Source organism: Oryctolagus cuniculus, chromosome 7 (genome assembly GCF_051225735.1).
Source record: "Oryctolagus cuniculus isolate XC-2025 breed Fujian yellow rabbit chromosome 7, ASM5122573v1, whole genome shotgun sequence".
Classification (NCBI taxonomy): domain Eukaryota; kingdom Metazoa; phylum Chordata; class Mammalia; order Lagomorpha; family Leporidae; genus Oryctolagus; species Oryctolagus cuniculus.
Genome location: NC_142873.1, coordinates 52774673 through 52799619, shown reverse-complemented (window position 1 = coordinate 52799619; position 24947 = coordinate 52774673). Strand labels below are relative to the sequence as shown.

The following is a 24947-nucleotide window of genomic DNA, read 5'->3' as shown; positions in this document are numbered from 1 at the left end:
AGGAAGTTGGCTATTGGAAATATTAAACTTTTACTTCCCTCCAGGAATTTTCAATGCTGTAAGAGAATGGAAATATTTATATATGATGCTGAAATTGCTGGGTAACAACTCAAAGTAGGTAACAGTTGAAGCTGACAATTACTGATGTAATCTAAGGAGAGCAGGGATATCAGCGGACCAGAATGGCGCAACTGGAGCTGTTTTCTTGAAGATACGGGGTAGGATTTTAATGAGGAGCTGGATGGAAACAGGGAAATCTTCAGGCTGTAAACTCTGTGGGTACAGTCAGTATGTCTTGACCTGGGAATATCAGAGAACTCAACTGGAGGAGAAGGAGATAAAGATGGATGGGCAGAGAGAGGATATATTAGGCAGGACTGTGAAAGCTAGGTAAAGCACCTGGGATTTTTATCCTGTGGGAACTGGGAACCAATGATAGCTTCTATGGTTAGAGCTGCAACATGGTCACCATTCACCATTTCTTAACTAACATTTTCCTAGGATGTTGCCAAATTCATGCTGGCAACTTATATTTTACTTATATTTAATATTTTTCACTTGCAATAAAAATGATCACATATAACATCTAGGTGGATATTTTGACATACTAATTCCCTTCAGTTCCAAACTCATTCAAATAATACTTTTTTTGTCCAAAAGGAGAAATTATAATGTGAGGTTATGAAAAGTCCATTTCCCTCTTAACATTCTTCCTAGCAACTCAGTTGTTTTCATTGGCTTTTATTAAAACAACCTTTGTGTGAACTGGCAATTTGTTTTGTAAACATCAATGAAAGCATATTTCAGAAAATATAGTAATAAAAACCAACCCAATTTCAGAAATATGCTTGCTGCCAGACATCAGTCTTCAGCTCATATTATGAGTATTTCCAGTAAGTCTTAAATACACATTAACATGAGAAATAGCTTACTGTTTAAGATCAAAAAAAGTTGAAAAACCCGTCACTGCCTCTCAAAAATTGTTTAAGGGTTCTGTCCAATAAAATGTACTTCCATTTTTGATAAACTACATTTATAATGGTCTCAAACACTGCAGTTCAACTGAGCACCCCCCCACCCTGACACACACACACACCAAACCTACTTAGACTCAATTTAGTATCATTGTAGTATCCATGTATGTTTTAACTTTTTACTTAAGAGGTCTGGGATATTAAGACTTCGGCAATACCTAGCATGATCCCATATCCACTTTCCAAAGCTTTACAGGAAGTGTAAGCTTTGTTTAACATGTTGGGAACTTCTGTTACTATTTTCCAATGGTGTACAACTCAGCTATAGTCAATGAATTACATTTAATAAGAGAAAAATATTATTCCTTAGCTGAAGTATAGTAAAAAAGAGACTGTGAACTAAATGTGCTAAAGAACTTAAACTTGAATGCCTCCTGGTTGGCAGATGAAATAGCTCTTAAAAGTGAAATGGAATCACTGCAGAGTTCTTTTCAGGGCACTATCATAATCATTCTACACATCTGCTGCAATGCCTTGTTTTAAATGTAAATGCTTTCTGTCCCCTCCTCTTCTCTTAGAAAATGTCTCCCATTCTCATAACTTTGCTGGTTGCCATAATATAGATGTCTTTACATTTAAAAGAAAATCAATGAGGTAACATAGCATATTGTCTGTGTGTACATCACATGCTTAACATCATGGTAGTCATTGTGTAAGGAGTGTAAGATGTAGTTTATAGGAGCTAATGTTCTACTTGTGTTCCATAAAACATGAAATCATAGAAATTAAATCAAGGTGTTCTATAACTAAATAATGTTATAAGACAGAATAATATAAGCCCAGGTGAGGGAAGATAAACGCGGGTTAGGTCTGTTAGGAAAGCTTACTGTAGACAACCTTTATGATGGACTCAAAGAATGGATAGGACAGGGAGAGGAAAGCTGAAGGCTCATTTCAAGCAATGACACTAATAAGAGGGAAACAGCATGGAGGGAACTCATTTACTAAAAGGCTTATTTGATACCATGTGCAATAGAACTATTTATGAAATGAAATAAACATCATTTAATAAATTTATAACAAACATCTCAGTTGCATGCTGTTATTGTCATCTGACAAAAGAACAAGGCTCAAGAGGGTAACAAAGTTGCTCTAAGTTGCTCAAGGCACAGATGAAATTCAGGCTTCGACATCTATGTCTCTGCCATCAGAGCTGGGTTTTCTCCGGCAGCTCATTGCCTTCTTTATGTGTCCATACTGCAGTGAGGTCACTCTCTAGCCCGTAGCAATTCAATCTGATGGCCAGATGGGCTTTGAGAGGGTTGGAGGCAGGCTGATCAGACTTTGTTGAAATTGAGTACAGTTGGTCACCAGCCGTGTTTGAGCTGAGAAGTAACATGATGTGAGCAGTGTTTAGGTAGAGTAGTTAAGTGGTTTAACAAACAGAAACAGATAATTCTAAAGTGAATTGAAGTCAGGGGATCTTTTAAAAATCCAGGAATCAAAATATGGGGACACAGGCTATAATGAAGACATGAGAATGGAGAGAAAAGATAGAAGTGAGAAAATTTTAAAGGAGTAATCAAGAGAACTTAAAGGCAGACTGAATGAATATGGGGAAAGAATATGACCATTAAATTAACCTGTAGTGGGCCGGCGCTATGGCTCACGAGGTTAATCCTCCACCTGCGGTGCTAGCATCCCATGTAGGCGCCGGGTTCTAGTCCTGGTTGCTCCTCTTCCAGTCCAGCTCTCTGCTGTGGCCCGGGAAGGCAGTGGAGGATGGCCCAAGTGCTTGGGCCCCTGCACCTGCATGGGAGACTAGGAGGAAGCACCTGGCTCCTAGCTTCGGATCGGCATAGTTCTGGCCATAGCAGCCATTTTGGGGGTGAACCAACAGAAGGAAGACCTTTCTCTCTGTCTCTCTCTCTGTCTAACTCTATCCGTCAAATAAATTAAAAAAAAATTAACTTGTAGATGAGCATTAGTCACTGTAAGAAACACAGATCCATGTTCAGAAATGGGAAAGTTTGAGACAGAGGAACTCTGAGACTTTGTTAAGCCAAGTTTTAGCTGACACAACCAGGGCACATGGCATACTTCCAGGCAGCAAAAGGTGCCATTTTCTATACCTGTTTTGGAGAGAAGAAAATAACTTTTTCTAATCAACAATTTCTATGTTTCGTAAGTAAGCTATTGAATTATAAACTCAAATATTTCTGTTTGTTCTACCCAGATGACATCATCAGTAAAAAGCCCAAGATTGGATATAATACAGAAAATTACAGCTTTTCTGTCCTTTAAATATCAAAGTCTAAGGATAACATATTTATCAAGGAAGAATTCTGATGTTTCAGGCAAAATAAGTACTGTTATAAAAATAAGTACTGTTCATATCGATTTTAAGCAACACTTTGATCAAGTTAAAACATTAACAATTTCCAATAGACAATACTGAAGTAATTTATTCTAGTCTAATAATACTATCTCATTGTGCTTTCAAGGTGATTGAATTATAAGTCAAATAAAGTTTTGTTTTAAACTGCAAGAATATTTAAATATTTAAAATGCTATCTATGGTAAGCACATAGCTATCTATGTGCTTATCTTCAGGAAAGATGGAGGATGAACTAGCGAGTAAATCCAGGATCTGATATGTTACTGTTTGTCTTTGGACTCTCAGACCATTTTATAAAAAGAGCAGGGTAGCCTGGATAGCCCTGGGAGTTTCAATCCCTGAATGAATATTATAGAGGACATCACTATAATGTATTGCATCACATTTGTGTTTTTCTAGAAGTCATCATTGCACAAACATTATCGTTGAAAAGGCAGAAACATACACTGAGAACGAAAATGTAGAAATTGAAAGTAAGTCCTAAGAGTCTCACTAAGGATCTCAATATATTACAGTAGGGTTTCCCAGATATTTAAATATGTATATGTATATGTATAGATAATTAAAGGCTTGATAAAGAAGTAAAGTTTTGACAAACATTAAGCTAGTTACATTAAGTTACCAGTCTCTTGAGTTGAATATGAGGAACCTGAAATTTTCGTTACAAAATGAAATCAAAGGCAGTGGGCATTTGGCCTAGTGGTGAGATGCCTGTGTCCCACAGTGGAGTGTCTAGTTGGCTCTGGTTCCAAACTCCAGCTTTCTGCCAATACAAACCTTGGGAGGCAGGGGCAGGCGCTGTGGCACAGCAGGTTAACACCCTGGCCTGAAGCACCCGCATCCCATATGGGCGCCGGTTAGAGACCCGGCTGCTCCACTTCTGATCCAGCTCTATGCTTGGCCTGGGAAAGCAGTGGAAGATAGCCTGAGTCCTTGGGTCTCTGCACTCATGTGGGAGACTCAGAGGAAGCTCCCAGCTCCTGCCTTCCGATTGGCGCAGCACCGGCTGTTGCAGCCATGTTGGGAGTGAACCATCGGATGGAAGACCTCTCCCTCTCTCTTTCTGCCTCTCCTCTCTGTGTAACTCTGACTTTTAAATAAATAAATAAATCTTTACAAATCCTGGGAGGCGGCAGTGATGACTTAATTGGGTTCCAGCCACTCATATGGGAGATCTGCATTAAGCTCCTGGCTCTAGTCCTGGCCCCAGCCCAGTCCCAGGCCTTGTGGGCATTCGGGAACTGAACCAGTAGATGAAGTTCTTTCTCTCCTCTCTCCTATCTTCTCTTTCTCACTCTCACTCTTGTTCTTCCCCTCCCCCTTCCCTTCCCTTTCTCCCTCTCTCTCTCAAATACATACAATATGAAATGAAAGAATATTGGAGTAAGGAGTATGGCTGGGTTGAGGGGCTGTGGGTTGCCACAGTTTCTCTGTGCTTTTTATGTTTTCTGTGGTGGGTCACAAGGGAGTAGGTCAACTGTCACACTGCTAGTTTGTCTCACAGGTTACAGCTGCCATTTTGCTACAGGTGAAAATGACACCTTCAGTTAGGAAAAAATGAAATATAATACCACCCATACAGTTTTCAGATAAACTGGAAAACATAAAAGCATTTCATGATTAAAATTAACAAAACCCCAACCAAAATTTTGTGAGATATCTAAAGCAACCCAAACAAACTTCAGGGGATTCTGGTATTCTACCTAACATACTCGGGAACAAAAATTTCACAATATCTAAAGAAAAAAAAGAGGATTTACATCTGATCTATAAACATTCTCTACACTGACATCTTACTTAACATTAATAACATTGTGGATTTTTTCTCCTGTTTTGACACAGAACTTTTGATCAATACATAAAATTTCAATTGAAGCATACAGCTCAATCATTTTGAAGCCACATGTCATTATTCAGAGATGGGGCTTCTATGATCTGCAATGTCCTAAGATACTGGTTATCTGTTTTAATGATTATGGAAAATTTTCATAAATTGTCATCAACAAAGCTTCTACTCACTTTTCCTTTCTTGGAATTACCTGCCATATGCAGGCTTGGAAGAGAGAAAAAAGTCAGAATTGAGGGGCCGGCACTGTGGCGCAATGGGTTAAAGCCCCCACCTGAATCTACTTGTAACGTCCTGGTCTTTCTATGGGCTACCTGAGAGACTAGTTTATTTCAGATTGACATAGAATTCAGACAGAGAGCAGCAGTAGAGCTCAGTTCTCATGCTGGCAGAAGCAATGGCAGTCTTTCAAGAACTTGAAAGTTTCGGGGGACTCTGACATGTGGATGCCAGGGGGAAGAGATTATGGGAAGAGGAATACACTAAAACATCACAGGCCCTGAGAGGAAGCTGTTGAGAGATTCTAGGGGAAATTACGACATTTAAAAGCAGTCACATATACAGGAGAAAGCATACACACAGGGCTAGGCGTAATGTATACCCTCAAAATATCAGGAAAGATCACATGCATTCATCCTGGGCTGCTCCCAGGTTCAGGACATTTTGCACTAATTAGTGAAAAATCTTCCAAGCTAGTCTTCAAAAACTGGGAAAAGTGTATGTGTTTTCCACATGTCTGACTTTCAACAAAAGATCACAAGGTACAAAAAGAAATAATTTTTAAAAAATGGCCCACTCAAAGCAACAACATGTCTTTGGGGTCTTCTTGATGAAACACATATATTACATTTATTATAGAAAGATTTTTAAACAAACTGTCTTAATTATGCTCAAAGAGATAAAGGAGAACACAAATAATTGAAAAAATCCAGAAAGTGATATATGGACAAAATGAGAATCCAACAGGAAGATGGAAAAGATAAAATAAGAACCAGACAGAACTCTGGAACTACCAAATTTAATAACTGGATTGAAAAGTTCACAAGCTGGGTTAACAGCAGACTCAAGTTGGCAGAAGAAAGGCTCAATGAGTTTGAAGACAGGTGATTTAAAATTAAAAGATCTGAGAAAATAAAATAATGAACAATTAACAAACCTTAAATGACTTAAAGGATATCATCAAGTACAACTTTGGATGCATTTGGGAGTAGATGCATTTGGGAGTCTCAGAAGGATAAGAATGAATGAATAGGATAGAGCGATTATGTGAGTTTATAATGGCTAAAAACTTCCCAAATTAGAGGGAAGGAAGATAAGAAGCTCAACAACTCCATGAACGATAAATCCAAAGAGACTCCTCCTGAGAAACATGATAAAAATGTCAAACACCAAACAGCGAATCTTGAAATCCGTAAGAGAAAAGGGACTAACTATATGCAAAGGACCCTTGTTAAGATTGTCAGGGAATTTCTCAGCAGAAATCTTTCTGGTCAGGAGGCAGTGAATGATATATTTGAAGTGTTAAAAGAAACAAAAAGTCTGGTCAATTGAGAATTCTGCATCCAGAAAAACTGTGCTTCAAAAATGAAGAAGTAAAATATTCCCAGAAAAATAAAAAAGCTGAGGTGCTTCATTATCACAAGGCATAGCTTGAAAAAAAGGTTAAAAGGAGTCCTTCAAGTTGGAATAAAAGAGTGTTAGACAGTAGCTCAAAGCCATATTGGTAAACGTATCAAGTGGACAAATATATTTTTAAAAATTTTATTATTGCAATTTTGATATGCAAGCCCACTTTTAATTTTTACATGATCTAAAGACAAATTTTTAAAATACTTATATATGTATATATTAATGGCTACATAATATATAAAGATGTAATTTCTGAAACCAGCATACTGTTTCAGGAATGGAGCTATAAAGAAGTAGAATTTTTGTATGCAAATGAAATTAAATTGGAATAAATTTAAGATATATTGCTATAACTTTGTGATATTGTATGTAATGCCCATGGTAACCATAAAAAAAAACCCTATAGGATATACACAAAAGAGATGGTAAGGAAATCAAAATATGTACTATAAGAAACAAATTAGATAGTAATGAAAGGAATAAGCGATAAAAAGTTTATAAAACATGGGGAAAACAAATAAAAATGGACAAAAATAAGCCTTTCCTGTCAGTAATTACTTTAAATGCAAATGGATTAAACTCTCCAACCAAAAACAGAGATTAGCAGAATGGATAAAACAAAAACAAACTGTCTCTTGCCAGCAGATATTTACTTTAGACTTGAGGATATTCACAGGTTAAAAATGAAAATATGGAGGCAGGCATCTGGTGTAGTGAGTTAAAACATGTGGGATGTCTGCACCCCACATTGGAGTTCTTAGGTTTGATATTGGGTGGGTCTACTCTCAATTCCAGCTCCACAATAATGTGAACCCTGAGAAGAAGCAGGTGATGGTTCAAATACTTGGGTCCCTGCCTCCCAGGTAGAAGACCTGGATTGAGTTCCTGGCTCCTCATTTTGACCTGGTCCAATCCCAGCTGTTGCCAGCATTTGGGGAATGAACCAGTGGGTAGGAGATCTCTGTTTCTGTCTTTTTCTTTCTCTCCTTTTCTCTCTCTACCTCAAATAAAACAAATAATTAATTTTAAAAAACAAAGTGAGAATATTGAAAAAATTTGCCATGCAAACAAAAGAGAGCAGGAGAGGCTAAAATAATACATCACAAAACAGACTTCAAGTCACAGTCTGTTATGAGTGAAAAAGGAGGACATTATATAATATTGAAAAGGCGTATTCACCAAGACATAATAATTATGAATATATGTGCACCAAACATTAGAATTCCTCAATATACTAAGGAAATATTTTTAGAACTAAAGGAGAAATAGTCAATTCCACATAATGGTAGAATACTTCAACACCTTACTTTCAGTAATAGCTAGAACAAGTAGACAGAAAACCAGTAAGGAAATAAAAGAGTAAACAACACTGTGGACCAATTGAATCTACAAGAATACAGAGGACATTCCACCCAAGAAATAATAATACTTTTTTTTTTCAAGTACACATGGAACATTCTCCAGGACAGACCATATGTTAGGCCATAAGACAAATATTAGTGAATTTTAAAGTACTTAAATTATACAAAGTATCTTTTCTGATAATGGAATAAAACTAGAAATCAACAGAAGAAAGAAAACTGGAAGATTGACAAATATGTGGAAGTTAAACAACCAATTCTTTTTTATTTTTATTTCTTTGAAAAGAAGAGATACAAAGAGAGAGCTTCCATCTGCTGGTTCACAGTCTAAATTCCCCCAATAGTCAGGGATGGGCCAGTTCAAAGCCAGGAGCCCATGTGGATGGTAGGAACCCAAGTACCTGAGCCATCATGTACTGCCTCCTAGGGTATGCATTTGCAGGAAGGTGGACATGAACCCAGGCACCCCAGTATGGGATGTGGGTGTCTCAAGGAGCATCTCAACTATTGTGCCCAACACCTGCTCCAACACAACACATTCTTCAACAACTAATGACATCAAAGAAAAAAATGACAAGCAAAGTTGGATGATACTTCAAGACCAATGGAAATGAAAACACAACTGGAAAAACATAGAATGCAGGGAAGTTAGTGCTAGGAGGGAAATTTACAAAAGTATATTAAAAGGAAGAAAAGTGGGGCAGGCATTGTGACACAGAGGGTTAAGCTGCTGCTTGGGATGCCTGCAACAAATCCCACTTCTTCCTTCTGATCCAGCTTCTTGCTAATGTATCTGGGAGGCTCAAGACTTGAGTACCTGCCACTCATGTAAGAGGCTTTAATGCAGTTCCTGATTTTTCTCTCATCTTGCCTCTGCTTTTCAAATATAAATTAACAGTAAATATTTATTTAAAAAAAAGAGCAAAAAGTCACAAATCATTGACCTAACTTTTCACTATAAGGAATTAGAAAAGAAATATAAACTATACACAAAATAGAAAGAAGGAAAAAAGTAAGAGTTAAATAAAACAGAGGAAATTAATGAGACTGTTAGTTCTTTTGAAAGACTAAAAAAAATTTATAGACTTTTATGTAGGTTGATAAGAAAAAATAGAGAACACAAATTAAAAAGCAACTTGAAAGAAGGGATAATACTTGTGATTTTGCAGAGATAAAGATTTTAAGTTAGAAACAATTGCATGCCAACAAACTGAGCAAACTAAATAAAATGGACACACAAATAAGAACTTGCAACCAATAAGAAAATTGAATCATTAATCACAAATCTCCCAACAAAGAATATCCAAGGAAGCAATGGCTTCACTGGTGAGTTCTATGAAACATTTAAGGGTAAAATTAGCACTGGTACTTCTCAAACACTACCACAGAGAACACTTCCTAACTCATTCTATGAGGTCAGCATTACCCTGATGCCAAAGTCAGACAGACACTACAAATCACCTACAGACCAAATCCCTTATTAATATTGATGAAAGATCCTCAACCAAATACTAGCAAACTCAATAGCATATTGAAAGAATTATATATCACAACAAAGTGAGATTCATTCCTGGGATGTTTCCACATGTGAAATCAATGTATACTGTCAATAAATATAATTTTATTTTTCAATTATGCCTTAATAATTCCTGAGATGAAGGAGAAAACATGAAAAGTATAGGGTAAAAAATGAGAACCAATGTACCACAACACATTAAAAGCAGAAAAGAAATAACACACATGATGGTTTCAGTTGATCCAGAAAAAGCACTGGATAAAATTCAACACCCTTTCATGATTAGAAAAATACATTCATCAAGCTAAGAATAGAAAGAAACTATCTCAATGTACTAGATGCCATATATATTTAAGACTAAAAGCTTTTCCTCTAAGAACAGGAATAGTCAAGGAAATGTGCTTTCATTACTTCTATTCCACATACTACTAGGATTCCTAACAGAACAACCAGGCAAGAAAAATAAATAAAAAACACCCAAATTAGAAATGAGTAAGTAAAATTATCTTGGTGGACAGAATGATAATATATGTGGAAAACTCTAAAGACTCTATTAAAAAAACTGTAATAGCTAACAAATTCATCCAGGTTACAGGATACAAAGTTAACATACATACATAGTGTGCATTTATACACACTAACAATGAACATTTCAAAAATGAAAATTAAGAAAACAACTGCACTTATAGTATCATGGAAAAGAATCACTACTTAGGAATAATTTAAGCAAGGAAGCAAAAGATTTGTATTCGGAAAACCACAAAATGTTGCTGATGAAATTAAAGAATACACAAATAGAGATATTCCATATTCATGAATTAGAAGACAATATCATTAAGATATCAATACTACTCAGAGTGATCTAAAGATTCAGTGTAATTTCTATAAAAATCCCAATAGCATCATTTTGCTAAAGTAAAAAACTCATCCTAAAATCTATATCGAATCTCAATGGACCCTGAGTAACAAAGATATCAGGAAAAAACAAATTTAGAGGTCTCATATTTCCTAATTTTAAAACTTACCAAAAAGCTATGGTAATCAAAACAGTGAATTACTAGCATGAAGAGAGATATATAAACTAATGGACTTAAGCAGAAATTCAAGAAAGAACCCTTTGCAAATATGGCCATCTTAATTTTGACAAAGGTATCAAGACAATTTAATGGAGAAAAGATAGTCTTTAAAAATGATGCCGGGAAATCTAGATATCCATATGAAAGATAATATGGATCCCTTTTACCTTTTACCAAATCCAAAAGCTAAATTGGATCAAAATCCTAATACAAGAGATAAAATTATAGCAGTCCTAGAAGAAAATACAGATGGCAAATCCTTATGACATTGGATTGGAAATGATTTCTTAGACCTTCTACCAAATGCATACACAATAAAAGAAAAAAAATAAGATGACTTCACAAAAATTAAAAGCTTTGTACATGAAGGTAATACTCTTATTCAAGTGGAAAAGCAACTCATGAAATAGAAAAACATATTTGCAAGCCATATGCCCAACAAGGGTTACCATTGTAAGACTCCTAAAAATCAATAACAAATAAACTAAAGAATACAATTTTAAAAATTGACAAAATAGGATTCACAATTGCCAAGAAGTACTTGAAAAGATGCTTAGCATCACTAATCATTAGAGAAACAAAAATCCAAACCACAGTAAGATATTACTCTACAGCTGCTAATAAAGCTACTCTAAACAAACAAAACAAAATCAGAAAATACACCATATTGATGAGGATGGAGAGAGATAGAACCTTTGTGCATTGCTGGGAGAAATGTAAAACTGTCTGGCTGCCATGGGAAACTTACGGCAGTTTCTTAAAAAATTGAACATAGAAATACCATATGATCCAGCCCTTTCATGTGTGTACACGTATCCCATATCAGAGACTTCAAAAAAGTTTTGTGTATGCAGGTCAATAGCAGCATTTACCATAGCCAAGGAGTGAAAGCAACCCAAGTGTCTATCAATGGCTGAGTGTGTTAAGTAAAAAATGTGGTCAACACATACAATAGAATACTATTCAGCCTTGAAAAGTAAGGAAGTGCTGACACGTGCCACAATATAAATGACATTTGAGGACATCATGTTAAGTGAAATAAGCCAGGTCCAAAGATGAATATTACATGGTTCCACTTGTAGTAAGTAACCAGTGTACTCAAGTAACAGAAAGTAAAATGGGGGCTTCCTAAGGGATAGGAAAGCGTGGGGGAACTAACATTGTTTAATGAGCATGGATTGAGTAATATTACTCTCACTGTGGACAATATTGGCAATGTTTTGGCAGTTGCATGGTAAGATTTTAATTTACATAATATCAAAGCATCTTTGACTTCATTATGCTGTTGAGGATCACAAAGTATATGTTCCACACATACCCAAACTAAGGTGTACTTTTATAATATTACTGCCAGTACTCCTAAATATTTTCTTTTAACCTAATTTGAGGTGGTAGACTTCACAAATTTTAGTAAGCCAAATATTTTGGTATATGGATATGGATAGAAAAGATAGTAAATGATCACTTGATTGACAGAGTTTATAAGCAATGTTAGTATAACTTACATTTTTTTTCTTTCTCTCCCTTAATCTCAATGTTCCTGGTTTATTTAAGGAACATATTGTTCTTACCTAAAATCACTGTCTTCTTTCATTCTACCTTTTTAAATTGTACCCATTGGGGTTGGTGTTGTGGCATAGCAAGTTAAGGTTGTTGTGTGGGATGCTTGCATCCCTTTTGGTTTGCCAGTTTAAGTCCAGGCTACTTCAGTTCCAATCCAGCTTCCTGCTAATGGGAAGTAGCAGATTATGGTTCAACTGCTTGGGTTCCTATAACTTGTGTGGGAGACCTAAATGGAGATCCCGACTCGTGACTGTGGCGTGGCCTGATTTTGGCTGTTGTGGGCAGTTGGGGAGTGAATCAGCAAATGGAAGACTGATTCATTCATTCTCTCTCTCTCTGTCATAATGCCATTTTAAATAAACAAATCTCTTAAACATTCTACCCATTTTTTAGGATCAGGCCAAAGCCCAGTATTTTACAAAGCATTTCCTAACCACCCCAGCCTATGTTCAACTTCCCAAACTCTAGTCTCTATCTAATCATTTAGTGTTTAGAAATAAACCATCTTGTATTATTTGCTAGCACTTTATGCTTTAGAATCAACTCAAATATATTAAAAAGTCAACATTCTTGCCTGAAAGGATCCCAAAATAGTGATATGTTACATTCACTAAAACCAAATTCTAAGCTTGTTTATCCTCTATAAAGTCTAGTGAAGCCCAACACGAACGTGAGTTCAAAATTATAGTTGATTTGGATTCTTCAATGAGTTAGTTCTAAAAACTGGCTTATGGAAGACTACAGAATTACTTCCTTCTAGGCCACCTGCAACACACACACACACACACACACAGAGTCCACCACACATATCTGCACATGAGTAACACCCTATGAAAGAAACTCTGGAAACTAAAACAACACTTTTTTGAGCAAATTACTATGCTCAAAGCATTCTACTAAACCAGATGAATAAAAAATCCACACATCTACAGTCATCTTTAACCCAAACTCAGAGTTCATTACATTGGTGGTTAGGACAAGTCTTTGGGCATTAGACTGCTGGGTTAATCTGGGAATTTTCCTTTTGGATCAGACACAAAACCAAACTGAGAAAAAAATGTGGGAGGAGGAGGAGGGTGGTTGTCTTCCCCCTGCAATAAGAAAACATCCATTCCAACAAACCAAACAAAACTGAATTCACCTTTTGTAGTTTAAACTACGTCTCACTTTGGGTTCAAATTCTTTCTACTGATTCATAAGATTTATTAAAATTATATTGTTTGAGTGGGATCAAGAAAGTTGAATATTATTTCAGCTTTTCAAGCCATCAGGAAAAATAGAGCCTTTAGGTTTTCCGCTCAACTAGGAAAATTATAGCTTCACATTTGCAACACTAAAGCTAATGCAGTGTCAGCACCTCCATCAAACTCCGTTGTTCAGCAGTTTATAATTCAAGCAGAAATGTTCACTCCAAGCCCAAACTTGGCCTATGCAGTCTCAAAGAAAATGGAGAAAAGTATTTTGGCTAGAGCTGGCTTATAAAAGCAAAAGAGAGCGTGCTTTCACAAAGTGCTTTGAAAAACATCATCGAGAAATTGAGAACGTAACTAGGGATTACTGAGCTGACATCTTTCACTCCTGAAGTCATAGAAATGACCCACATTCCATGACATCATGTATCAGTAGTATCATAATTACTTCTACGGAATTTTTCATCAAGACTACTTTCCATATCAGACAGAACTACATGACAGTGCAAAATAAAGACAAATAAGTGAAAATTTCTCATAAGGGCCACACAAGACTAAATCCATTTTCCTTTAAACTTCCTAGTGCAGCAAACACATGTACAAAATTAAATATATGTATATACATATATATTTTTTTTCTCTATGGGTTTTGAAGTATTTCACAACGGAAGGCTGTAATTTCCAGAAACAACCACCGCTTCTCTTCCTAAACGTTAACTAGAATTTAGGAATAGCTTAGCGTAGAAGCCGCTTTCCAGCTACAGGTGAAAAGAGTCGAAGGTGAGTGGGGAGGGCAGGGAATGAGTCCCTTCTGGGATCCCGGCAATCTGAAGTCCAGTGAGGCAGGTGGGCAGCAGATGGGCCCGCCGCCTTTGTGGCATCCTATGAATGAGTCTGGCAACCCCTTCCTCACTCCCCGCCTCTCCTCTCCCCTCCAAATATGTCGTAAGTTTGTCCAGGTGGTACCAGGGCATTCATAAGCATTTCCTCCTGCCCTTGTATTAACTACAAGGACCCACGATGTTCTCCCAGGCACTTAGTAAAGCCCCACTGTGGGCCAGGCCACGGAGGATGTGACAGGATTGCTGTCTTTCGGGAGTTAAGGGGAAGGGAACGGTTCACAAGGGCGACTGCAGGACAGTCCTGGAGTGCCGCCTGGGAGACTTGGCCGCAGGGGATCCCAGGTGTCGGAGCTACGCCTCCTCTCTTCCCCACCTCCACTTCTCAAATGGCCCTCGCTCCCCCGGCGGCCGTTCCCTCCCTTCTTCCAGTAACGGTCACTCGCTGACCACGCAATGGCCGCGCAGGGGACCCTCGCTGTGGGAGCGGAAGCCTCAGGCCTGGGAGACGGGACTAACAGGACCAGAGTCAGAGGAGCCAGGGCAGCGGGGCTTCCGGAAGAGAGGGCAAGGCCTCGGGCGGGGAGGGTCCGGCGGGGCTTCGGGCAGGTCCGGGGCGGAGACCACTTCCAAGGCGCAAGGCTCACCTGATTGAACTGTGCAGCTATGAGCGAGGGTTCCCATATCTTAGAACTGGTGTTCACGGTCCCGCCTTTCTCTTTCTTGGGTGCCATGCAAAGGACCGGAGGAGCATTGGCCTCGAATCTTGCCTTGCCTCCTGCCCGGCCTAAGCGTCCTCGCTGCCATAGTAACCGCCACAGCCACGCCCACCCGCGAATGCTCCGGCGCCCCTCCCCCAAATCTGAGGCCTCCCGGGACCAACAGCTTTGGTCGCCACAGTAACGCAACACCTGAGCGCGCGACTCCACGGGGGCCGGGCCCTCAAGTTCTTGCCCCTCCCCCCAACTCCAGTTAGATTGGAGGGTTTTCCACGAGGAATGCTGCGCAAGTTAGCATTTAGAAAGAAAAAAGGTTGCTATTTCTGGAAATTCCAGCATGTGGAGGAGGACAGACTGGGGTCCTCTGCGTCTTCAGGGAGGCAGCTCTGTTGCAAAGCATTGTCTGCAAACCCAGAATCCCTGGAATGCGCCCAGGATTCCTGCACCAAGACTTCTTCTGCCCCACAGGTGGAATGGAGCATTGTCCCCCACCCCGCCCAAACCCCTACCCACCCCCCACCCCCCCAGGAGGCAGCCTATGCTGTCTTTTTCAGTCACACCAATCACCAATCTGCTTCCTGATGCCAAGCTGAGTGTGGCATTGACCTCCAAGCCCAGCTCTGGTCTTAGTGCTGCTTCCTAGGCCCTATTCAATCAGCAGGATATCTCTTGCATGTGGTCCTTTATTTGTAGATGCGATTAGTGTTCTTATTTCTCTTTTGAAGATTTGTTTGTTTATTGGAAAGGCAGAGTTAGAAAGAGTGCAGGGGCCCAAACACTTGCAGAGCACTAGTTCAAGTCTGCTTCCTATCCAGCTCCCTGCTAATGTGCCTGGGAAAGCAGCAGAATATGGGCCAAATATCTGGGTTCCTGCAGCCACATGGCAGACCAGGATGGAGCTCCTGGCTCTTGGCTTTGGCCAGCCCTGGCCATTGAAGCCATGTGGGGAGTGAACCAGGGAATGGAAGATCTCTCTGTTTCTCCCTCTTCCTCTCTCTCTAAGTCTGCCTTTCATAAATAAATAAATCTTTGAAAAAAGAAAATGAATAAATTGCTCATCTGGTCCCTACTATCTTTGCTTCCCTATCCAAATTCTTTAATATTAAATGGTTGCTTTGGGATCGGCATGGAGGGAAGGCCTATACTTCCAGGAATGGGGAGTCCCTACCTGTACTTCCGGGGAAGAAAAGTCCTTGTCAAGGTCCCTGTGGGTTCCTAAAGGACAACCAATAAGGATCAGACCCGCCTCTACCTTTAACCGCATTCCCTGAATCTGTAAAAGGAGCCCTCCCAATCTCTGACAGACTTCCCCGGCCCCCACTCTGTTGGGACCGGGAAACCTTGCCTGGGAACGGAATCCCAATAAAAGCCTGTGAATTAATTGATTTGTCTGCCTGGGAAGATTTGTTATGTGTTGGACACCTTGCATTAAAGAAAAAAAATGTAATTTCTAGAGGTAACCTTTTATGGAAAATTTACCAAAGAATACAAGCTTTCCCACCTTGTTTCACTATGCATAGTTCATATTTTGGGAGAGAAAAGATTCATGCAGTCCAGCCACAATCCGTATGTGGAAGCCCTCTCTTTGCCTTGAGAATAAAGTGAATGCTGGGTGGTGGTGCCAGAGAGATTTGTAAGGGGGGTCTCCATACAATTGGACTGCCACGGGCTGATTTTTATGCCATCTCTCCCTTAGTTTTGTTTAATCAAAATTTTCTTCACATTATAAGATGAAAATTGTCTTTATATAATGGCTTGGAAGTAAAGATGGATCTCTTTACATCCCCTCAAAATAAGTAATCCTTGATTATGTCAGTCTGAATTTTAATCAGAATCTTCCTATAGTTTTAAACTGGGGGGAAAAAGTCTTGCAGGTTTTTTATTTGAAAGAGTTAAAAGAGAGAGAGGAGGAATAGAGAGATTGATCTTCCATCCACTGGTTCACACTCCAGATGGCCACAATGGCTAGGGCTGGGCCACGCAGAAGCCAGGAGCCAGGAGCTTCTTCCAGGTCTCTCATTTGGGTGCAGGGGCCCTAAGTCTTGGGCCATCTTTTGCTGATTTCCCAGGTATTTCAGCAGAGAGCTGGATCAGAAACTGAGCAGCTGGGACTCAAACTCACACCCATATGGATGCCAGCACTGTGAACTGCAGCTTAACCTACTGTAACATAGCCCCACCTCCAAAGTCTTGCATTTTTATTAGAAATATAATTTTACAAAGTTTTTGGCATTCTAGTTGTGTGTGTGTGTGTTTAAAGTTGAACTTGGAAGTAGTCACTTAGCCTAGCAGTTCAGAAGCTTGTGTCCCACATCTGAGTAGGAGTTCAAATCCCAGCTCTAGCTCCTGACTCCAGCTCCCCTTCAATGCAGGCCTAGGGAGGCAGTGGTCATGGCTCAATAACTGGGTTTCTGCCCTTCCAGGTGGGGGAACTGCATTTTGTTCCCAACTACTGGCACTGGTTCTGTCCCCATTGTAACCCCAGCCATTGTATTTGGAAAGTGAACCAGTATAAGGGAGGTCACCATCTCTCTCTCTCTCTCTCTCTCTCTCTCTCTCTCTCTCTCTCTCTTTCTCCCCCAACCCCAAATAAAAATACTTTAAAAATTAAAGCTTTAACTGGATACTTAGGCGGGTCATGCAACATTACTTTCTTTCTTCTTTTATGTTATCATAGTCTTCAAAATAAACTATATCTGTGATCAGTTCCCTCAAATTTCTAGCACAGGATTAGTAAAGTAGATTACAGATAAGAAAAAGGAGAAAAAATTAAAATTAAACCTTTTTAATTACAGAGAAAGGATCACTAACTATTATGAGTGACAGCTGTCAACCCCAATTTTGGCAGCAATAGAATATTTGTGATATGTATTCTACACTTGATCTTAGCCAAAAGGCCGAGAAGCGATTCTGACCCAAGTATCTAGCTTTTCATTAACCATTTCCTTTTCTTTTCTCTTATGCAAATCAGGCATTTTCCAGGCTTTCTTATTCTTATTTGTGAACTTGTGACTGAGGTCTTGTCAATAATATGTGAGTGGAACTATTACGTGTCTTGTTGCATAAGCCTGGCCCTTAAAACACCTCCAAGCATTTATTCATGCTTTCTACTGGGATATCTGGCTGACTGGAAGCCCTGACTCACCAAATGGTTGCTGTATCATAGAACATGCCTAGCTTCTTCCACCACAGGCAATTACGTGGCATTATTAAGTTGGTGAGAAATAGCATTTATTTATTTTTTAAACTGCTGAAATATTGGCTTTGCTATAGCATGTAGGTTTATAAGAACAACCCTAATATTTTGATGTTTGAGAATCAGCTTTTTTTTCTTACAAGTCTAATGGTATTCAGGCTTTTTGAAATTGCCTGAGCAAAAAACATTATCAATTACAAGTAGGCAGCACACTATATTGGCTACTTTGGGAGGCACAAAGATCTAATCCCTGCTATCTGGGAGACTCCACCTAGCATTGGGCATCTGATCCTGGTCTCATTATTTAACTTGCTTTCCACCTGCTCATACATTACATTTTTCCATTCCTCATCCAGTAAACATATTTCTTACTTTAAAGAAATAACTTTCTGGGGCCGGTGCCGCGGCGCACTAGGTTAATCCTCTGCTTGCAGCGCCAGCATCCCATATGGCCGCTGGTTCTAGTCCTGGTTGCTCCTCTTCCAGTACAGCTCTCTGCTGTGGCCTGGGATAGTAGTAGAGGAGGGCCCAAGTGCCTGGGAGGCCGGGAAGAAGCTCCTGGCTCCTGGCTTCAGATCAGAGCAGTTACAGCCGTTGTAGCCATTTGGAGAGTGAACCAATGGAAGGAATACCTTTCTCTCTCTTTCTCTCTCTCTCTCTCTCACTGTCTGTAACTCTACCTGTCAAATAAGTAAATAAAAATCTTTAAATAATAATAAAAAGAAGTAACTTTCCTATTAAAGAAATACAACGAACTAGTCGGTATATTTCATACAGTTATGAAAATTTTTGCTTTATTTATTTATTTATTTATTTATTTATTTTTACAGGCAGAGTGGATAGTGAGAGAGAGAGAGAGAGAGAGAGAGAGAAAGGTCTTCCTTTGCTGTTGGTTCACCCTCCAATGACTGCCGCAGCCGGCGCCGCGCCTATCCGAAGGCAGGAGCCAGGTGCTTATCCTGGTCTTCCATGGGGTGCAGGGCCCAAGCACTTGGGCCACACAGCAGAGAGCTAGCCTGGAAGAGGGGCAACCGGGACAGAATCCGGCGCCCTGACCGGGACTAGAACCTGGTTTGCCGGCGCCGCAAGGCGGAGGATTAGCCTACTGAGCTGCAGCGCCGGCCTGCTTATTTTTCATAAAGCAAACCAGTTAAGATCCTTTGCCTCACTATCTATATACCTCAATATAGTTTGCAACTAATTTAAAGGAATTGAAAATTTTAAATACCAAAAGTAAAGATTTCATAATGGGAGCAGGCATTTCCACCACAATCTTTTATAATTTCCTTTGCAAAGTCCTATTATAATAAACAAATATAGAAGGTCTTCCAAAATTGATTTAAATTTTAAAATAAAGGTTTATTACATTATACATTTTACCCAGTGGTGTCCTTTTTAATTATTCTAAGGAAAGTGGTACTCTAGATAATTTATGATGCTAAATGGGAAGACACTGTACAGCTACCAAATTTGTAGGGGCTTTCATCATAGAATTGGTCTGGTTAATTTCAGAAAATAGGTGTGAATGACAATGTTCAAAGTTTTAAGAAGTGAAAGCCATTGAGCCAAAAAAGACTGCCAAGAGTAGGAGAAAAAAGCATTAACATCTGTCACACATTTTTGCTTTTTTTTGGTATAATAAATTGTTTCCCCCCACTAAATATAAGTTGAAACTTTATAAGTATATACTTTACTACATAAATTTTCCCATATGTCAGTGACTAAAACAAAACTATACTATTTGGAGAATTTTCTTTCACTTTGGCAGGGTCATTCCTGGTTTGTTTGATTTAGTAGTTCCAGTAAGATTTTACATTTAATATGTTTGGTTCACTAAGACTGTCTACTTTTAAGGATATACTGTCTTTGTAGGATACTGTGATTATTGAGTAAATTATTTCTTCATGTTTTATGCTTTGATCTTCTAGTGTTCTGTTAACTCTTAGATGTGAAGTTATCCATTTTTAGATAATTTAATTATTGTAATTAACACATGTTAATTGTATATATTTATAGGCTCCAGTGTGACAGTTCAATACATGTATATGATGTGTAATGATCAGACCAGGTTAATTGTGTTTTTATCATCTCAGATATATATCACTTATTTGTGTTAGGAACATTCAAAATCCTCTCTACTAGTTGTTTTGAAATAATCAATTAATTGTTGTCAAACATAGTTGTCCTACTGTGCTATGGGACATGACAATTTACTCCTCCTATCCAGCTGCACCCCTGTAAGTATTCTCTCTCCATTCTTCCCTTCCTCACACCCTTCAGACTCTGGTAACTACCATTCTATTGTGTATTATATGAAATAAACATTTTAGCTTTCATATGTAAGTGAGAACATGTGGCATTTGTCTGTGCCTGGTTTATTTCACTAGCATAATATCCTCTAGTTTCATCCATGGGTGCTGCAAATGTCAGAATTTCATTCTCTGTATGACTGAATAATATTTCATTGTGTGTGTTTTTATATATGTGTGTGTATATATATATCACATTTTCTTTATCCATTAATCCATCAAGAGACACCTTGGTTGATTCCATATCTTTTTAAAAAAGATTTATTTATTTATTTATTTGAAAGTCAGAGTTAAGAGGGAGAGAAAGAGACAGAGATCTCCCACCTGTTGGTTTACTCCCCAGATGGCCTCAATGGCCAGAGCTGGGAGCTTCATCTGAGTCGCCCATGTGGGTGGCAGGGGCTCAAGCACTTGGACTATCTTGTGCTCCATTTCCCAAGCCATTAGCAATGAGCTGGATCAGAAGTGGAGTAGCCAGGACTCAAACCAGCACTGATACGGGATGCTGGCATCATAGGTGACATCTTTACCTGCTACACCACAGTGCTTGCCCCAGTTCCATGTCTTGTGAATAGTGCTACAATGAACATGTGAATGCAGATCTCTCTTCTATTTACTGATTTCAATTCCTTTGGATATATACCACGTAGTGAGAATATTGGGTCATATGGTAGTTCTACAAGTATTTCTAGTTTTTTTGGAGGAAGCACCATACTTTTTAATAAAATGTACTAATTTACGTTTGCATCAGTAATGCATGAGATTTTACTTTTCTCTGTCTCCAGCATTTGTTCTTTCTTTTTGATAATAGCCATTCTAACTGGCTGAATTGATATCTCATTGTGGTTTTTATTTGCATTTGCCTGGTGATTAGTAATGTGGAGGGTTTTTTTTTTGTGTGTGTGTGTATTTGTTGGCCATTTGTGTATCTTCTTTTGAGAAATGTCTGCTCAAGTAATTTTCCCATTTAAATTGAATTGTGATTATCGCTGTTAAGTCATGTGAATTCCTTGTACATTCTGAAATGTAATCCCGTATCAGACAAATAGTTTTCAAATATTTTATTCTATGCTGTAGGTTGTTTGTTTACTGTCAATTGTTTCCTTTGCTGTACAGAAATTTTTTAATTTGATGCAATTCCATTTGTCAATTTTTACTTTTATTGCATGTGCTTTTTGGGTCATATCCAAAAAATTTTTATTCAGCCATGTCCCAAAGCATCTCTGCTATATTTTCTTCTTTTATTTTATTTTATTTTATTTTATTTATTTATTTATTTTTGACAGGCAGAGTGGACAGTGAGAGAGAGAGAGACAGAGAGAAAGGTCTTCCTTTGCCATTGGTTCACCCTCCAATGGCCGCCGTGGCTGGCGTGCTGCAGCCGGTGCACCGTGCTAATCCGATGGCAGGAGCCAGGTACTTCTGTTCTCCCATGGGGTGCAGGGCCCAAGTACTTGGGCCATTCCTCCACTGCACTCCCGGGCCACAGCAGAGAGCTAGCCTGGAAGAGGGGCAACCGGGACAGAATCCGGCGCCCCGACCGGGACTAGAACCCGGTGTGCCGGCGCCACAAGGCGGAGGATTAGCCTAGTGAGCCACGGCGCCCGGCCTATATTTTCTTCTTATAGTTTCATAGCTTCAGATATCACATTTCAGACTCTGATCCATTTTGAATTGATTTTTTCTTTTTAACTTAGTATTTTATTTATTGGTTTCGAAATAAAATACTTTTAATTTACATTATAGTCAATGCTTAATGCTTGAAATATAGAGTTCAGCAAACAAAAAATACATAAACCATAGTCCATCAGGAAAACAGGCAAGTCCTATAAACAATAATCAAATGAAAATATGTTCAACTTCACTCATATAAAGTAAATTTTAAAACAGTCATAAAATCCTTAAAACTATAAAGGTATATAATTCTTAACAATTTGACAAAGATTGAAAATAAAGTTTGACAAAACACTGCCACAGCAGCAAAAGAGATACACATTTCCTTCTTTCCTTCCCTCCCTCCCTCCTTTCTTTCTTTCTTTCTTTCCTTAATTTTAGCTCCCACACATAAGGGAGAACATGTGGTATTTTTCTTTCTGTGTCAGTCTTATTTCACTCAACAGTATGTCTACCAGTTCCAACCCTTTTGATGCAAATGATAGAGTTTCATTCATTTTTATAGCTGGATAATGGAATAAACCAAGATATCCATCATCAGATGAATGGATAAAGAAAATGTATAAAGAAAATACCTATACACACACACACACACACACATAATTGAATTGATTTTTTTAATGTGATGAAAGACAAGGGTCTAGTTTCTTTCTTCTGTATAGGGATAGTCAATTTTCCCTATACCACTTATTGAAAAGATTTTCCTTTCTCTAATTTATGTTCATCCTGCCTTGTCAATAATAAGTTGCCTATAAATGTGGACTTATTTCTGTGTTTTCTGTTCTGTTCCATCTGTCTGTGTGTTTTTATGTGAGCTTCATAATGTTTTGACTTTTATTTCTTTATAGTATGTTTTGAAATCAGGTATTTTGTAGTGACTTAGCCTTGTTCTTTTTGCAGCCTTGTTCTTTTTTCTCAGAATTTTTTTAGCTATTCAGGGTCTTGTGTGATTCCATTCAAATTTTAGGATTCTTTTTAATTTATTTGTGTGTGTGTGTGTAGACTGTCATTGATATTTTGATACAGATTGCATTGAACTTGTGGACTACTTTGGACAATATGCACATTTTAAGAATTTTCACTCTTCAAATCTATGTACATGAGACAGTTTTGCTTTTGGTATGTTCTCTGTAACTTCACCAGGGTTTTAACAATTTCATTGTAGACATCTTTTGCTTTTAGAGGTTGACTGCTTCTTGGGGTTAAGGATGGGTGGTTGTGGCTACCTGAATTCCTCTGGGACAGCAGGATATTGGGCTGGGTTACCTAACTCTTATCCAGGAGCCTCTCCAGGTGGAGCTACTCAGAATGGGTCACTTAGATGTTTCCCAGGGACATGGGGGTGTGGGTGAATTTTCCTGGATGGTTATCTGAACTGGTTTGGCCAAGCTGCTGTAAGCAGCTGCTCAACTGCTTCACAAAATTTCTGTTGTTTGAAGTCTCCATGCAGCAAGAGCTTGGGTGGAGAAGGGCTTACCCGTGGGCCAGGCTCTTCCTACAAGGCAATGCAGTGGTGTAGTAACTCAACAGCTCCCCAAACTGGACTCCAGGACTATCAGGGCCACATGGTTTTCAGCAGCAAATGATTCAGGTGTTGTTGGCACAAATGGGTCAGCTGGGGTCCTCCTGCTCACCCTTTCCCTGCTAAGCAAGGCACCCGTTGGTTCACAGTTGATCTTGAGAGACAGAATAATAGATTCTGTGTGGTTAGCTCCCTTTTTGTACAGCCATTATGTATACTCACACTCTATATCTCTGTCTCATCCCTCCTATACTCCAACACTGTCTCAAACAGCCCAGTGAAATAATTGTTTCTCTTTGTTGTGCACCAGGGAGGTGCACCAGGCACCACTAGTCATTTGTCTTGGTGGTGTCCTCAGTCATATTATTTTTCATACCTGAAAATAGCTAGCATAGCCAACTATTAATGCGTCTACTATGATTAGGAGCTATGAAGCAATTCATATGAAGCAAGATTCCAAGTGTTCAAAAAATCCATTTACTGTATTAACCAGCTTGTTTTTGCTTAGGAATACCTTACATTGAGTTCTCTGGTTATCATCCCACATCCAAGCATATCTTTCATTCTTTGTACAGAGATGTTGCTTCCATTCTGGTCTTTGTACTCTTAACCTTAAAAATAGAATACAATAGGGGTTGGCATGGTGGCATAGCCTGCACTGCCAGCATCCCATATGGGCACTGGTTTGAGTCCTGGCTGCTCCACGTTCAATACAGCTCCCTAAGAATGTGCCTGGGAAAACAGCAGATAATGACTCAAGTGTGTAGGCCCCTGCCATCCCCGTGGAAGATCCAAAATGAGCTCTTGGTGTCTGGCTTTGGCCTAACCCTAGCTGTCATGGCCATTTGGAGGAACCACCAGATAGAAGACCCCTCTCTCTCTGTCTCTCCTCCTCTCTCTGCAGTTCTGCTTCTCAAATACATAAAATTAATCTTTTAAAAATAGAATACAATAATTGATTGCATTTGGTTTTTTTGTGTGTGTGTGAAGCAGAGGGCTAGATCTCTTCAGCTGCAGTGTCCAAAACATATGGAGAATATTACACCTGTATTCTATGGTCAGCATTAGCTTCCTGTTCAGTCTTGAGTGCAATTTAAAGTGTTGACTTTAATCTTTAAAGCTCCTCATTGTTTAG

General features: G+C 38.9%; 1 protein-coding gene and 1 pseudogene across 2 annotated transcripts in view; both read right to left on the bottom strand.

The window, feature by feature from the left end:
• SPAG17 (sperm associated antigen 17) overlaps positions 1-15227 on the bottom strand; it is a 285936-nt gene extending 270709 nt beyond the window's left edge. For both annotated transcript variants that reach the window (XM_051857350.3, XM_051857351.3), the window contains exon 1: positions 15040-15227. In XM_051857350.3, coding sequence (XP_051713310.3) covers positions 15040-15126 — 87 coding nt within the window. In that variant the 5' untranslated portion in view covers positions 15127-15227. The remainder of the gene's footprint in view (positions 1-15039) is intronic.
• A 2649-nt stretch (positions 15228-17876) lies between these two features.
• Positions 17877-18020, bottom strand: LOC149125565 (U2 spliceosomal RNA; annotated as a pseudogene).
• Between the last annotated feature and the right edge of the window lie 6927 nt (positions 18021-24947).